At 38.2% G+C, this 17,085-nt stretch overlaps 1 protein-coding gene across 2 annotated transcripts; it reads left to right on the forward strand.

Annotated features, from left to right (window-relative positions):
• Positions 1–7,276: 7,276 nt before the first annotated feature.
• On the forward strand, positions 7,277–16,877 carry lyl1 (LYL1 basic helix-loop-helix family member). 2 transcript variants are annotated; one of them, XM_054780386.1, is made up of 4 exons: positions 7,277–7,637; positions 8,696–9,773; positions 10,955–11,052; positions 13,232–16,877. In XM_054780386.1, the coding sequence occupies exons 2-4, from the start codon at positions 9,166–9,168 to the stop codon at positions 13,780–13,782; spliced, it is 1,257 nt and encodes a 418-aa protein (XP_054636361.1). In that variant the 5' UTR covers positions 7,277–7,637; positions 8,696–9,165; the 3' UTR covers positions 13,783–16,877. The 2 variants fall into 2 exon arrangements, with proteins under 2 accessions (XP_054636361.1, XP_054636362.1); XM_054780387.1 differs by having other exon boundaries at positions 13,235–16,877.
• Positions 16,878–17,085: the final 208 nt, after the last annotated feature.

Consider the following 17,085-nt stretch of genomic DNA (forward strand, 5'->3'; position numbering starts at 1 on the left):
AAAAAAGTCCCACTAAAACGGTAAAACATTTTAATGTATATAAATATATCTAAATTTTATATACATTGTACAATAATAAAGCAGAAATTTTGCAAGCATAAAATCATCATTTTACAAGAATATAACATACAATATTAAAAAAAAAACAATTCATGATATAAAGGAAGTACACATTATTGTAAAAGTTATAGTCTGAATTTTTCCAAGAAAAAAAAAATTATATATTTTGTGTTTTCATTAATTTGCTTAAAATGACAACTTTAATATCGTAAAGTTCTCTTAATGGCTTTTCTCTTTATGACTTTATGGTGGCAATATTACAAGAGTTAACTCATAATTTTGAAAGAAAACCAGAATGTAGTCCTGATTTTAAGAGAATATTTTGATTTTATGATTTTACATGAAAAAAGTCCTACTATTACAAAGCTCTTCAAAATATTAAACTAACTAAACGTATTGCAGTCATTTGATCAGAATGGCGTAACATTATGCCTGCAATTTCAACATATTTTTGGTTTTTCTCACCATGGCCATAATATACACTTTTGTTATATACATAAAGTATAAAAAGTATGTAAAGTCATTTAAATTTTTAAAAATTATAGGAAAAAATGGAAGTAGATTATTTAAATTGGAATATCACACGACTAAAACTGTAATAACTTAAAAAGTTAATTTGCAACGATGCGCTCTTGATCATATTTTAAGGGTCAGCTGTTCTTTCTGCTGTACTGGGGGGCTGCAGTCCAGGACAATGAGTCCAATAAGGAGTATTTAGATGTCAGGAGAGGGCACGTGTCCTGGCGAGCGTGTGCTGGAACTACGTTGTTTGTCACTTTCTCCATGAATTGCACTGTGAATATTGCCTCAAACAATTAGCTCCCAGTGATCACTATCACCATGAACACAATAGTGTTTACACGCTGTGGAGGAAACATGGCCGCGGAGTCCACTTGGTGGAGTGTGGCCGTTTTTGGGGGAAAGGGTGGTCATATGTGTGAGCTTGTGTGTGTCGTCCTCATTGTTCCTTCATGATCGCAAGTCTATTTGAAAAGGTTGCGACAATATCACACTTTTTTTTTTCAATTGATGGTACCTGCTCCATAGGACGTTCCTTTATTATTAATGTTGATCTTTTATATGTTGTGATGCACATCTTTACTGGTATTCTTGTGTAGGAAGTATCAGTATGAGTATCAGTCACTGCTGAAACATGAAGAAAGGGTAGGATTAAACCTCTGATCTGCTTCTTCCTACTCCTTATCAGACATGTTGAATTGTGCAAATGTAAACATGTGTTTTACTTGATAAAAAAATATGTATTATTATTATTATTATTATTATTATTATTATGCTAAATGATGTGTGTATTGATTAATGTGTAATGTTTATTTTTTTAATTCATATTATTGTCATTATTATTATTATTATTATTATTATTATTATTAGACTAAGCTATATTATATATAATAAATGACAATAACATAAGTGTATGTATATTACATATTATATATTATTTCATAATTATATATATATATATATACATTTAAAATATATAATTACTATATACACATAGCCTAATAATAATAATAATAATTATTATTATTATTGCCATGTATGTATATCATTGTTATATTATTATTAACAATAATAACACGACTAATACTACTAATAATTATAAAATACATAATAAAAATAATAAATAACAATAATTATTATTATGGCTACTACTAATAATAATTATTATTAATTACTTATTATGATTACTTATAATAATAATTAGTTGCAATATCACAATGATATAATATTGCAACTAATTATTATTCGTAGTAAATAATAATAATTATTATTATTATTATTATTTATGTTACGAATTAAACAAATAGTAATAATAATAGTTTTTATTATTAGGCAATGTGCAATATATATTTTAAAATGAATTAATTTATCTTCAGCTTCCCTGTGACCCTAATGAGGACAAATGGTATAGAAAATGGATCGATGTATTATTGTTATTATTTGCATTATTGGATGTTATATGAGCAGTGGCTTAGTGTAGCGAGCATTTGAAACATTACAGCTTTGCATCTCCATCTCTTGTATTGTATTGTTATATTCTGATATTATTTTAGAGATAATGCGTGAAACAAGTTGACGAAGCGGAACGGCAGCTGCTGGATGCAAACCAGGTGACAGACCAGTAGACAGTGACATAAGGAATATTCTTAGTTTGCATATTCAGTCTCATGTGCAGCCACAATGATGATGATGATGATGATGATGACCTAGTAAAAAAAAAAAAAGGTAATAAGAATAATGACAGATTTGTTGAACAGTTACTCAGCAAAGCATTATCTTTCCCAGGACCTTGAAGGCCACATTAAATCCCGAGTAAGAGAGAGCGTCTGAGGAGGAAACGACTGAGCGAATGGAGAAGAAAAGGTGCTGACCTTGAGGTCGCAACACCCACAGACACTGACCGCTCGTCGGAGAACAAAGAGCAGGCGTGTGAGACACGTTTAGGAAGGAAGCCCGTGAGGAAAGTGGCTGCGATGACGACTCTCTTATTGGTCATCAGTGACACAGATGTGCACTGCAATGTCACTGCATCCCGAATCACAAGTGAATGGAAATGTTCCATCCTGTCATACTGGACGCACTGATTGACCTCTCATGCTAATACTGGTGTGCGGTGAGGAGGGGTGGCTAGAAATGCCCCTGGCCATGCCCCCTGCCCCATTCCCCTTACCGGCATGGTCACATCAGCAACCATACAGACGGATCATGTCCTGCATATGACGACCAAAAAACTACAAATCTTAATATTGAATGGCTTGAGTTGATAATGTACAACTATGCAGTGGAGTCAGCAGTGCCCCGCGAGATCCAACAAATGGTGCTTTTATTTTGTAGGAATTCTTGCACATTTTAACAGCTAGTTTACTGTATTCGCCCAACAAAATGACCAAACTAGATCAGAGGGTCCATACCTTTTCCACTGAGGGCCACATACTGAATAATGAAAGGATGCTAGCGCCGCTATTTTGTAAAGCAGCACATGCAGATATGCTAAGGAACTACAAGTATATACAGTGGTGTGAAAAAGTGTTTGCGCCCTTCCTGATTTCTTGTTTTTTTGCATGTTTGTCACACTTAAATGTTTCAGATGAAACAAATTTAAATGTTAGTCAATGACAACACAAATGAACACAAAATGCAGTTTTTAAATGAAACTTTTTATTATTAAGGGAGAAAAAAAATCCAAACCTACATGGCCGTGTGCAAAACAGCGATAGCCCCTGCCCCTCGTTAAAATATAACTTAACTGAGATTAATTGACATCTATCAGTGTGGAAAAGGTTATAAAGCCATTTCTAAAGCTTTGGGACTCCAGCGAACCACAGTGAGAGCCATTATCCACAAATGGTGAAAACATGGAACAGTGGTGAACTTTCCAAGGGGTGACCGGCCAACCAAAATTACCTCAGCAGCACAGCATTGACCCATCCAAGAGGTCACAAAAGAGCCCACAACAACATTCAAAGAACTGCAGGCCTCACTTGCCTCAGTTAAGGTCAGTGTTCATGACTCCACCATAAAAAAGACACTGGGCAAAAAAGGCCTGCTTGGCAGAGTTCCAAGACAAAAAGCACTGCTGAACAAAAAGAACATTAACCCTTGTCTCATTTTTGCCAGAAAACATCTTGATGATCCCCCAGACCTTTGGGAAAATCCGAGACAAAAGTTGAACTTTTTGGAAGGTGTGTGTCCCATTAAATCTGGCGTAAAAGTAACACCGCATTGCAGAAAAAGAACATCATACCAACAGTAAAATATGGTGGTGGTAGTGTGATGGTATGTGGCTCTTTTGCTGCTTCAGGACCTGGAAGACTTGCTGTGATAAATGGAACCATGAATTCTGCTGTCTACCGAAAATTCCTGAAGGAGAATGTCCGGTCATCTGTTCTTCACCTGAAGCTGAAACCAACTTGGGTTCTGCAGCAGGACAATGATCCAAAACACATCAGCAAGTCCACCTCTGAATGGCTGAAGAAAAACAAAATGAAGACTTTGGAGTGGCCGAGTCAAAGTCCTGACCTGAATCCTATTGAGATGCTGTTGCATGACCTTAAAAAGGCCCTTCATGCTGGAAAACCCTCCAATGTGGCTGAATTACAACAATTCTGCAACAATGACTGTGCCAAAATTCCTCCACAGCTCAGTAAGAGACTCATTGCAAGGTTGATTGCAGTTGTTGCTGCTCAGGGTGGCCCAAACAGTAATTAGGTTGAGGTGGCAATCACTTTTTCACACAGGCCCATGTAGGTTTGGATTTTTTTTCCTCTCCTAATAATACAAAGTTTCATTTAAAAACTGCATTTTGTGTTCAGTTGTGTTGTCACTGATTAATATTTTATTTTTTTGATGACCTGAAACATTTATGTGTGACAAACATGCAAAAAATAAGAAATTCTTTTTTTATTTTCCAACTCTTTCTTTTTCTTTTTGTAAACTTTCTTCTCGTAACTACGACTTGGTTGCCATAATATTTGGACTTTATTCTTGCAACATTATTATAACTTTTTCAACCTAATTTTTCAAAAATGACAATTTTATTCTTTAATATTTCAGCTTTATGCTACTAAAATGATGTTATTTTTCCGCTTAATATTACGTTACTCACTAAAATTACACATTATCACATTAGATTACAACTTTTTCCTCTTAATATTTTATTTTTTTTTTGTAGAATTACTGCTGACTTTTTTCATTTTTTCAGTTTTTTTTTTTTTTTTTTTAGTTGTCTTGTTAAATTGTTAAATACAATGTATCATGAGCCAATAAAAAAGCAGCTGCGGGCCGTACATGGTCCCCGGGGTGCACTTTGGACACTTCTACACTTAATACTATGAGCCTGCCAAGCCTGCATTTCCTGATCTATCGAGGGGTGGGTCCATGAGGAAGTTCCTTCACGGTGTCATGAAAACCTGGAACTTCAAAAACGACCATTTGAGCACCTCTTTTCTTAAAAGTGGAGCAAACGAGTGAGGAAGCTGATAGATTTCTCTCACCTTTGGTGCTCATAAACAGGCTCTAATGCAGTGGGACTCAATCATTTTCTGTCACAAATGTTGAAATGCTATTGAGAACCTGATCATATTTATTTGTCTGTACAAACCACTCACGGAATAAGTTGCTGGCACCAGCATCATTCAAGCATGAAAAAAGACTCTACTGGAAGTCCCCCCTGCCTCTTCCGCCACTATTTGAGAAGCTCTGCTATCAGGACACATATTACTGCTAGAGTATCCTTAAAAAGTCACTTTTACGTCTACATGCATGTTTGTTTGTTTTTTAAGAAATCCATATTGTATAACAGCATTGAACTTTGTGTGTGTGTGTGTGTGTGTGTGTGTGTGTGTGTGTGTGTGTGTGTCATTGCAATAATCCCACACATTTTCATGTTGCTCTGTATTTTTAGCTCCTATATTGGGTGATTTGCATGCATATAGTCGAGGGGTGTCATGAGAGACAAGACGATACACGAGATTGGGTCTATGAGATGGGACGAGATTTTAACTTTACTTTTAAGAAAAGTACAACGAACAAATATAAAAACTGTATGGCAATATATTGCAGTCTGCCAATATAAATTGGAGTGTATTCTTCTGCAGTCTCTGCCTCCACCCACCAACACAAAGAGACTGTATGCCTGACGCAAGGGCTCACTCCGTTCATGCTGTTGTTCTATGGAACAGATGCACCAAGGCGCTGCAACCAATGCACAGAGTGACCTCTCTTCCTGCCTGTTTGAAGGCATGCACAATGTATTGAGGCCGACAAAAGCTTATTTTTGAGTTCATTTTCATTTATTGTGTGTTAAATTAATTTATTTATAATCATCCCAGGTCTAGTGCCCACTAACGAGAAATCTCGTCATGTTTTAATCTTGCGTGACACCACTAATTTAACCATTGGGGGTGTCACGCGACACGAGATCTCGCAATCTCACGAGATTAAAATGTGACTATATTTCTCGTTTAGAGGAAAGCTGTCTCGTGGGAAGAGGGCAGCCAGAAGTCTACCAGACTGTGAGCTATGGCATTGCTACTGTGAATACTAATACACATCATATGGAAGAGGCAGTGCGCGAGGCAGGATTGGAACCGCACGTTAAATTCCTTGCGCACGCTATAAACCTTGCAATCCAACCTACCTCGGTGTTCGTCACTCAGCAGGTGCTTTTTTTCATTGGAGTTCAACAGCTGTGACGGTGTTAATGTCCAAGCAGAAGCTGCAGTCATTTGATGCATTTTCATCTGCATTTGATGAAACGTATTGTCAGATTTGTCAGATCAAAACACGATGGCTGCATAAGACTTCAAAACATGTGATATTAGCATCTATTTCGGAAATGCACCACTTTCTGTTTTGGCACTCTAAGCATTATGGGAACTGTAGTTCTAGCATAAACACAAAACTAATCTACTGCAATCTGCAATCTATTTTGCATGTCTCTTTACATAACTACACATCAACGTAAGTGATTAGTAGTCGCAGCTACAACGGCCATCATTATTTTATCTTTTAGCATTTTGTTAGTTTAGTTTTAGTTTTTGTTTGAACTTGTGGAAAGACGGTCAGAAGTTAAAAGCATCATGCGTAGGTCATGCATTGCAAAGGTATAAAACATTTCAAAATGCACCTGCATGGTTTTGTGACTCAGTTAAATAAAAAAAGTCTGTCTGTCCAGTCATATTTTGCCATTGCAGTTTTCTTAAAAGTAATGGTAAAATATCGTCTCGTCTCGTCTCATGACCGCAATATGGTGTATTGTCTCGTCTTGTGAGCTGAGTGTATTGTGAGACCCCTTATAATCATGCAGGCATGTGATCAGAATCCAGTTCAAGTCCATTACTGACCAGTCTAGATGCATGTGTGTAAGTGTGTGTGCATGCCTCAAGCTGCTAGTATGTATGAGCTGGAGATTTGTTATGAAAATTGTGTATGTGTGTGTGTGAGGTGAAAGAGGGGGTGGAGGGGTGTTGGGATAGGGGGCAGTGTAGGTTCCTTATCTCACGGCCACAGGCAGCTTTGAGGCTCTTATCAGCAGCCACCATATTGTAGCAGTACATCCTCTTGTCCAGCCGGGAGCGGAAAACTCTCCTCGCAACATGGACCCCCAACCCCCCACCTAATCCACCCCACTCCATACCCACACCTTTTCTCTCTCCCTTTCTTTCTCTCCTCTCCTCACATCACCTCACATTCTGACGCTACCCCAGCATTCCCACTGGCAACCAGTTACAGCATTGTGTGGTCCTAGCGACAGACAGACAGGACAGGACAGGACAGACAGACGAGTGAGCAAATGAGAGAGACATGCCGACTTGAAGGATGACAGAAGTGTCAACATTTGGCTCTAACTTGACAGCACCAAAATGGTCCACTTTTGGATCCACACGTCTTTTTAGTTTTGGTTGTTTTAGTTGTTGCTGACTTTGAGCAAAGTGTTGGACACTTTGTTTCCCCCTCCAAAGACAGGCGGTAACAAGCTTGGCCAAACACTGACAAGATACCGCATGTGACAACGACTGTCACATAAAGAGAAGACATACGGGGGTCGTCATGTACCTGTGAGTAGTATTTGGTCTTTATATGTTTATGTGAATTTGTCATTAAAATGTAAAAATGAATCATTTCGATTATGAACAATTTATATAGGTGTTATTTTCATACTGTATTTTTATGTATTTGAAACCACTGCATAATATATAATTGTTTCATTTATATATTGTTTTTATATAATTTATTTCATTATATATCAAAAAACACCTTTAAAAAAGATTTATACAAAATTTATATCTGTATTATATATTTAGTTATTTATATCTGTACTTGTTGTACTGTACTATTTGTAATACTCTTCTTAGAGTTGTATGCATTTTATATAGTATACAAGTTTTATTTTATTTATAGTGTCTTTACAGTTTCTTTGATTTTATTATCATGAAATAAAATAATACAAATGACCATGACAAATATTTTTTTATTATATAAATGTATATATACGTACTTATATATATTTTCATATAAATTATTATTGAGTAATTTTATATATTTCATATATTTTAAAAACATGATGTTTTTACAGTTGATCAAATACAAATATTTCAACTAACTTTATATCATTCTAGCGATATGTATGCATAAAAATATAGGGGGGGAAAATTAAGCCTTCTATGGCAGTTAAGCTAAATACAATGTATTTGTAATGAATTCATTTATGTTGCTGTAATTCATGAAACGTATACATTCATTTGAGATGAATGATCTCATGTCGTTGATAGGGTTTTAGCTGGAATAAAACAAGTGTGTTTCTGACCTCTTTATCATTGTGAAAGAGGGAACTGTCCAAAATAAAAGTCATGACCATTAAGCGGCAACAAAACAGGAACCACTGCCATTGCAAAACCTAAAAGATGGTGACTCAGAGCCCACACTAATATCTCTCTTTGCAAGCAGCGCATTTGCTAAATAACAACTGTATACAACATGTGTTTGATTTATCAACGTTGCGTGTTTATGTGCTGCTGGCGTGTAAAGGGTGACATGATGGCACGCTGTACATTCCTCTCTAAATATGCACCAACTATACAGTAAATCCCATGTGCCTTTTCCCTTTGTTTCACAGCCTCTTTGATATGGATCCAATCTTCGCCAGCCGGGGACATTTTAAACGCTTTCAAGGATTTTGACTCACATCCCCGGCACACACACACACACACACACACACACACACACACACACACACACACTCATTGGAGACAACAGAGAATCCTCCATGCAGGATGTGTGTGTACAGGCATCCACCTTGGGTCACGCTGTACTTAAACCTCCATTAAAGGTCAGCTGCAGTAAGGAATGACATTGTCTGCAAACAAGAGTGTAAAAATGCTCCGAAAAGAGGAGCGATGGGCAGAAAGTTGACATGTAAGAGGTGTAAAAACACAAAAGCATGACAACGTCTAGCATTCAAGCCTTATGGAAAGCATCTACAGGGTGAGTGAGGTCATCATCAAGAATAAGGCACAGTGACTCAAACGCACACAAAAGAGGGAAAGGGGCTTGGAAACGACACGTGTTTTCTCCTTTTTCTCCACCATGATGGAGAGGATTAACCCCGGAGAGCCCCCACACCTCCTCCCTGGCCCCTCTTCACCATCGTGTGCATCTGATGAGCGCCACAGTCCACTTTTAGCATCTTCCATGGACTCTACGGGAGACAAAGATGCCCCCTCTCCCTGCTCAGTAGAGGTGCCCAAAACCACCCAGAGGACCACCTCAGCCAATGAGCACACAGACACACCTGAGCCGGTCGTCATGGAGGACCAAGAAGGACCAAGATCCAAACCTCCAACACTTTGCTCCCCGCCACCGCTCCTCTCAGCACCAGCCAAGGCAAGCCTGGGCTCACTCCCGCCTCCACCTTCCTCTGCTGCAGCCTCCTCAGCCTCACCTCTTCCTCCCCACATCCCAGTCATCAGTCTAGCCCACAGCAAGCCCCCTCTAGCCATTCCCAACACACCTCTGACCACACTGCACCCCATCCCCAAAAAACACCCTCACCTGGAGCTCCGCCGCAGCCACCTGGCGTGTTTTCGCATGTCCAGCTCAGGGGGGTCCGCTGGTTCTGCAGGGGGACCGCTGGCAGTCTCGCCAGGACCGATGCTGGCTCAGCCGTACCTGCCCCCTCATCCTTTCTTCACCAGGTGAGACCACTTTTTTGGGGGGCTGGAAATCCCGTGAAAGAAAGCAGTTCTCAGAACAAGGCTTTTATTAGGAAACACGCTTACGCTGAGAAATATGCAGGCAAACAATGCTGATGTTTACCATTGTATGTTCATATTCACATTTGGAAGATGGCTATTAAACAAATATATAAGAACACACACATGCAGGCTCTCCACAATCATACCTTCATTTATAGCATCAATATTATTTAGATTATTATTAGAAACAACAAAACAGGAACCATTGCTATTGTGATAATGACTTCCAAACATGAGGAATAGCTGCAAAAAATGTTAGCTAAATATCAAAATTACTTTTCTTAGAACTTATAATAGAACTATAAAGATTTATTATTTTACAAACTGTCAGACAATTGTTTACATATGTATCACGAAATAAAATTACATACTGTATATTCATATTTTAGATTCTATTTTATATGACACTTAATTGTATTTTTTTATTATTATAAAAAACAAAACATGGAACGAACCAATGCTCTTGTGATAATGACTTCCAAATATGGGGAACAGCTGGAAAAATACGTTTTATTATATATAAAACTACATTCCTTGCATAAATAGAATTATATGTCTATAATGATTTCATTGTTTAGAACGCATATAAGGTACATTGACAGACACATAGTTTGACACATTTTATACATGCATAAATATAACAGTGGTTCACAGTTCACAAAAATATTTTTTAAAAATAATTAAAATAAAAAATTGAATTTTCAATAGAGTGTAATGATTTAGGTGCTACATATTGTATTTCATCACGACTTCTGCCCACTTTAGGAAACACTGTGACGTTGACACAGTGAAATGCCTAATTATATGAGCCTGCAACTGGCAACCCCGTTGTAGCCGAGCCCTCCAACTGTGCATCTATTCCCCACTCCAAAAAAAGGATTTGTGCTCGCAGCAGAAGCGTGATAATCCACATGAGCTCCGTGTATGACTTCCCCTCCTGTCCCGGAAGCATGTTCGTCTGTAGCATGTTTGTAAGCAGGAGGCATTGATCTCCTTCATCCTCCTGTAGTGCACTCAAAGTGCTCTTAATTAGACTGGCCTCATACTCTACATGCACTCTTAATCACTCTCACACACACACACTTTGTTCTTCATCACGTTTACTTACGGTCTTCCTTCAGTTCATACTTGGGTACCTCAGGAGGAAGTTATGGCGTCATCACCAGCAGCCGAATTAAGAGGAGACCTTCGTCACACTTTGAGATGGAGATCAATGAATGTAAGTTAGCAGCAAAATAGGATGCATTACAGTTTGTTATTGCAACAATTTTGGAGGATTCTTTTTTGGAGGATGTTTTTGTCCCTATAGAAATAAAGCATTTAAAATTTTTTATCATTTTGCAGCAAATGTACCATTTTTAAGAGTGGGACTTCTACATGTTTGATGAGCTTCTTCTGTTGGAACATAGTCCTGAGTCAAGTACACTTTTCAAACTATCTTAATTTGTATCAGCACCAAATTGTACACCTTCGTAGTTTTAGGGCAAAGAAACACACACACACATATATATATATATATATATACAGTATATATATATATATATATATATATACATATGTGTGTATAAAGAAACACACACACACATATATATATATATATATATATATATATATATACTGTATATATATATATATATATATATATATATATATATATATATATATATATATATATATACATATGTGTGTGTGTTTCTTTGAAGAAAGAAATAGAAATGAAAATGATCACCCTATAGAGGGGGGAAATCAAAGACACCCCAAAAATGAAAGTGAAAAAATGATGCAGCACACTGGTCCATATTGCTAAAATGTCATTGGAGCAACTCAAAATGATTCTCAGTAGTTTGTGTGGCCTCCACGTGCTTGTACGCATGCCTGACAACGTCGGGGCATGCTCCTAATGAGACTACGGATGGTGTCCTGGGGGATCTCCTCCCAGATCTGGTCCAGGGCATCACTGCGGTACCTGGACGCATGGAGGAGATTCCAGCAGACAGGTAGTTACTCCAGGAGAGCTGGACAGGGCCGTAGAAGGTCCTTCAACCCTCAGCAGGATCGGTATCTGCTCCTTTGTGCAAGGAGGAACAGGATGAGCACTGCCAGAGCCCTTCAAAATGACCTCCAGCAGGCCACTGGTGTGAATGTTTCTGACCAAACAATCAGAAACAGGCTCCATGAGGGTGGCCTGAGGGCCCGACGTCCTGTAGTGAGCCCTGTGCTCACTGCCCAGCACCGTAGAGCTCGATTGGCATTTGCCATAGACCACCAGAATTGGCAACTACACCACTGGTGCCCTGTGCTCTTCACTGATGAGAGCAAGTTCAACCTGAGCACATGCGACAGACGTGAAAGGGTCTGGAGATGCCGTGGAGAACGGATGCCGTAGTCTCATTAGGAGCATGCCCCGACGTTGTCAGGCATGCGTACAAGCACGTGGGGGCCACACAAACTACTGCAATGACATTTTAGCCAAATGGACCAGTGTGCTGCATCATTTTTTCACTTTCATTTTTGGGGTGTCTTTGATTTCCCCCCTCTATAGGGTGATCATTTTCATTTCTATCAAATTATGTGGCATCATTTTGTTACTAATACATCACCCACTTATTATCAGGAAAGATATTCAAGATCATTTTTCCCCCAGTTTAGATCTGATGTGTTTTTGAAGTGTTCCTCAAATTTTTTTGAGCAGTTATATATATATATATATATATATATATATATATATATATATATATATATGTACGTACATATATATATATATATATATATATGTATATATGTATGTACATATATATATATATGTGTTATATATGTTATATAATATGTTATATATGTTTTCATTTGCAAGTACCGTATTGACCCAAATAGACTATTACACTTTTTCAACACCTATTTTTCAAGAGTAAAAAAAAAAAGACAATCTTTATTTTTAAAATCATGTTTTCACTGTTTGTGAAATAACTGGTAAGTTACAATAAAAAGGATATCATATTAATTGATTAATTGATCACCGTTATCTTAAAATTAACATCGTAATGCCTCTTGTTTGTTAACGTATGAACAACCTTTAAGGCACTTTTTCCCCAGTGGGTCTCTATCACGCCTGCATCTCTCCTGGTCAGTGTGTGAGAGTGAGTGGCAGGAAGAAAAGCTCTGGCTTGCTCTCGCTTGGGGAGAAGTGGTTTGCATGTATACATGTCTCGACTCCCATATATAAGAGAAGCTGTCTTTTTAAAACTTTTTTGCTAGGGAAAAATTGGTCTTATATTCCGGTCAATACGGTATTGTAATGAGAGGCTTGTCTTGTCAATGGACACAGTGAATACTGCCATGACACCACCAGCTCACATGGTGTGTGTGTGTGTGTGTGTGTGTGTGTGTGTGTGTGTATCCAGCAGGTCCTCCTCAGAAAATCGCTCGCCGCGTCTTCACTAACAGCCGGGAGCGCTGGCGCCAGCAGAACGTGAACGGCGCCTTTTCAGAGCTGAGGAAGCTCATCCCCACGCATCCGCCCGACAAGAAGCTGAGCAAGAACGAGATTCTGCGTCTGGCCGTCAAGTACATCAACTTCCTGGTCACCCTGCTCAACGACCAGGCCCGGGATACAAGCAAGGACTCATCTGAGGAGGAGGAGGAGGAGGAAGAAGAGAAGATCCAGAACATGAACTCAACCGGGCTGGACAACACACTAGAGCCTCTTTTTCAGTGTGACACCCCTCCCCCCTCCCACAGTTCCTCTCCACCTCCAGCAGCAAGAACCCGCCAGGACCGAGACTCCACAGAATCAGTCGTACCGCTCGCCGCCTTGTCGGCGAGCTCCAGTTGTGACAGCGACACGAACAGTGAGGACAGCTTTGGGGCAAAGGCCTCTGTGGTGACGCATGGCATTCTGGGAGAGGTCAGGGGTCAGATTAGGATAGTGGCAGCTACGAATGATGAGCGCTGATGACAAAAGGAAGCGGACAGAGGGAAAATGTCAGACAGGATGGGATATACAGTAAAAGATGGCATACCAAAATGTGTGAGTCCAAAGAGACCGTTTGTTGTGTCTGTATATCCAAACAATAGGCCTCATGTACCAATACATTGGAGCATAAGAACATTTGTAATTAGCATAGAGCCCCCCTTTGTGGCATTTGCCAATGTTTTCATTAGCCAAGAACTAGTGAACTATTGTTTTTATCGGTACATCTATTTACACAAATACAGTGGAACCCGCTTATGTCAACAACCCATCTACAGTATGTGGACCAACTCATCACGTCCTGGTCCCCCGTATTCAGTGACAACATACATTATCGACCACTTTTCTCCACATAAAATTTTAAGCCCATTTTTTTATTAAAAAAAAAAAAAAAATTGGTCCATTTATGTCAACATGTGTTAAGTATTAATAACCTCATCAATATTGCTAAGCAGCCTGAAACGACAGCAGCAACCTAGCTACTGTTTAGTTGCACAGCATGAAAACATGCTCACGACTTCCTGTTCAGCACAAAGATAGCTTCAAAATAAAAGCACTACAGTATTATTTAGTAATTAAATACTATTTTTTAGATTGTTAGATTTTAGATTTGTGAATGTACGAAGGCTTTATTGAGTATAAAATATCATGAAAACAGAAGTATCAAATAAAAAATAAATGGAGGAAAATGATATCAACAAACACTACAGTGTTATTTAGTAATTAAATACTAATTTTTAGATTGTTAGATTTTAGATTTGTGAATGTAGGAAGGCTTTATTGAGTATAAAATATCATGAAAACAGAAGCATCGAATAAAAAAAATAAATGGAGGAAAATGATATCAACAAACTTACGTCGGTTAAAAATGCATAATTATTGCCCGCTCTCCTTCTGCCTCTGGCCAAAGTCACAAATGAATGTGCAAGCAATGACTAATTTCGATTTCAATTTCGATTATGTCTACAACCACTTTTGTCCACGTCAGTCAGCCAGTCTGAGGGGTGTCGACATAAACGGGTTCCACTGTACAAATCTGTGAATGTTCATTTCTCACACAGAAAATAAAGTGTGATAAAATATCACTATTTTTGACTGCAGAATGATAGCTGTGCCCCTAAAGCCAAAGCATTTTTTATTCATCTGATCTCTCAATATCTACTCCAGTCGCATGGCCTTCGATGGAGATCAGGTGTGTTTCCCACTGCAGAACAGGACCAGCTTACAAGCAAATGTGTTTACTATCAGTCTGCAACAATACCATCCATGAATTGGCCTTAGACCACCACTGTTCACAAATGAAATGCTTCCATCAGTGCACTTCAATGGGCATACTGTGTACACTGTCTACCGAGTTCCTGAGCGTGTGAATTTTGGTTTGGTTTGGTTTAATTTATTTCGAACATGCATACAGCATACATTGAATGCTTCATGTTACAAGTCTCAGCTTCACATTTTGACAGTGTTGTGCCATCCCAAATCGATTGCAATCGATGACGATCGCAGTATTTACCCACCTCTTCTTCTTCTCTCCTTTCTGAAGGTGAATTGTAACCACTCATCGAAGCAGTATCACCAGCTTTTGGATCGCCCAATAAAATGTCTATGAAATTGAACAATGTCAATCAATGTCAAATACAATGTCGTCCCTTGCCATTTTTGAATTTCATAAACCTTTTATTGCAGGTTTTATCTAACAACAGGCACAATAATCCCTAATAGAAATCTTTAAAAAAAAAAAACACACACAAGCTAGTGTTGCTGCAGTAACCCACCCCAAGCTGAAACTCAACTCTGAAACCCCTGCGTCATTTCCTGCCCACCCGCCACTCAGCTCCCCTAGGGAACACATTTGTAGCAACACACGAGCATGGTCTTATTTATGTCTTAAATGGCTTATTTACTCTTACTATGTCTACTATATTGTGTAATACGAGCGTAAAGGTGACTATAAGGGTGTTATTTCATGTCTAGAGGGCTCTAATAATGTTAAAAACTGTATTTAGAAGGTCGTAAACAGGTTCACTATGCTCTAACTCCAAAACTATTCAATTTCTAAATAAGCAATCCTACTTCACGGAAATTCCCTTTTTCCACAGTCAGGTCTGGAACCAATTAACCATGATAAGTGAGGGATTACTGCAAATACTAACCATCTTTCTACTTGATATTGCGATGAAGCAAATTACATGCATTCCAACTGTTGTTGTCAGAAAAACATGGCCCCCCATGTTGTGACACAAAATAAAGTGTTTTAGTTCACTCTTCCTCTTAGGCTGCTCCAAACACTGCTCTTTGTCAGCATGCATTGTGTCGCAACACATCTAAATGTTTGACCACTCATGTGCAGGGAACCAGAGTCCATTCTTCTAGGTGGAAAAAAATGCCAAAACATGCGCCTCTACTGTGCAATTATTTTTCTGACATAAACACACATTATTAAACTCCAAAGGTAGACCCAAAAGATCGAACTGACTTGAAATTTCTCTCCCAGTTCACTGCGCTGCACAAAACACCCACTGTAACGTCAGGGTGTTTCACTGAAATTTGGTATGCACTTTTAGGGGACTGACAAGCACGTGAATGTCAAATTTGAGCAAGATTGGTTAAAAAACATGGCTGCCATCAAGAAAAACGACAAATTTCTCATAAGTCATTGAACATTTGTCTAATGATTATAAAACTTTGACTATATCTGTATTACATGTAACCTACCATGTCTCCCAAAGCATTTTGACCACAACCCATAGGGGGCGCCACAAATGTAATTTACTGTACAATCATGTGATTTTTCATTTTCAAAAGAAATGGCATTGTTTTTACCATCAAGATATCACCCAACTTACATGGAAATTCAATCTAAATACCCTTACCACAAAATATCAATCATGTAAGTAATACTAGTAATACATTATAAATACAAAAATCCTACTATTAATGTAACTTTCACTTCACAGGTGTGCCTTGTCAGGGTTACTTTGTGAAAATCTTGCCTTATCAATGGCGTTGGGGCCATGGGTTTGTGTTGTGTGTGTCCAAACTTTTGGCCTGTACAGTGTATATATCCTACAATTACACGATGCAATGACTATACACAAAAAATAAATAAATTAGCTATATACGAAAGGTATATCAAACCTATATGCAACTATATGCAAAAGTATGTACACAAATATTGACAAATATGTTATCATTTGTAGTAATTAATTGAGCATTGCTTTACATTTGAATCAATGTGAGCTTTTCCATTTTAAGAGTTAGTAATAATTATTAGGTTTAATATTT

Source organism: Dunckerocampus dactyliophorus, chromosome 6 (assembly GCF_027744805.1).
Source record: "Dunckerocampus dactyliophorus isolate RoL2022-P2 chromosome 6, RoL_Ddac_1.1, whole genome shotgun sequence".
Taxonomy (NCBI): domain Eukaryota; kingdom Metazoa; phylum Chordata; class Actinopteri; order Syngnathiformes; family Syngnathidae; genus Dunckerocampus; species Dunckerocampus dactyliophorus.

Bases quoted from the DNA above. Each gene is read 5' to 3' on its own strand.
- lyl1 (XM_054780386.1), top strand. From the start codon at position 9,166: ATGATGGAGAGGATTAACCCCGGAGAGCCCCCACACCTCCTCCCTGGC. The intron at 9,774-10,954 runs GTGAGACCACTT...GTCTTCCTTCAG, and splicing joins CCTCATCCTTTCTTCACCAG to TTCATACTTGGGTACCTCAG. The intron at 11,053-13,231 runs GTAAGTTAGCAG...GTGTGTATCCAG, and splicing joins TGAGATGGAGATCAATGAAT to CAGGTCCTCCTCAGAAAATC.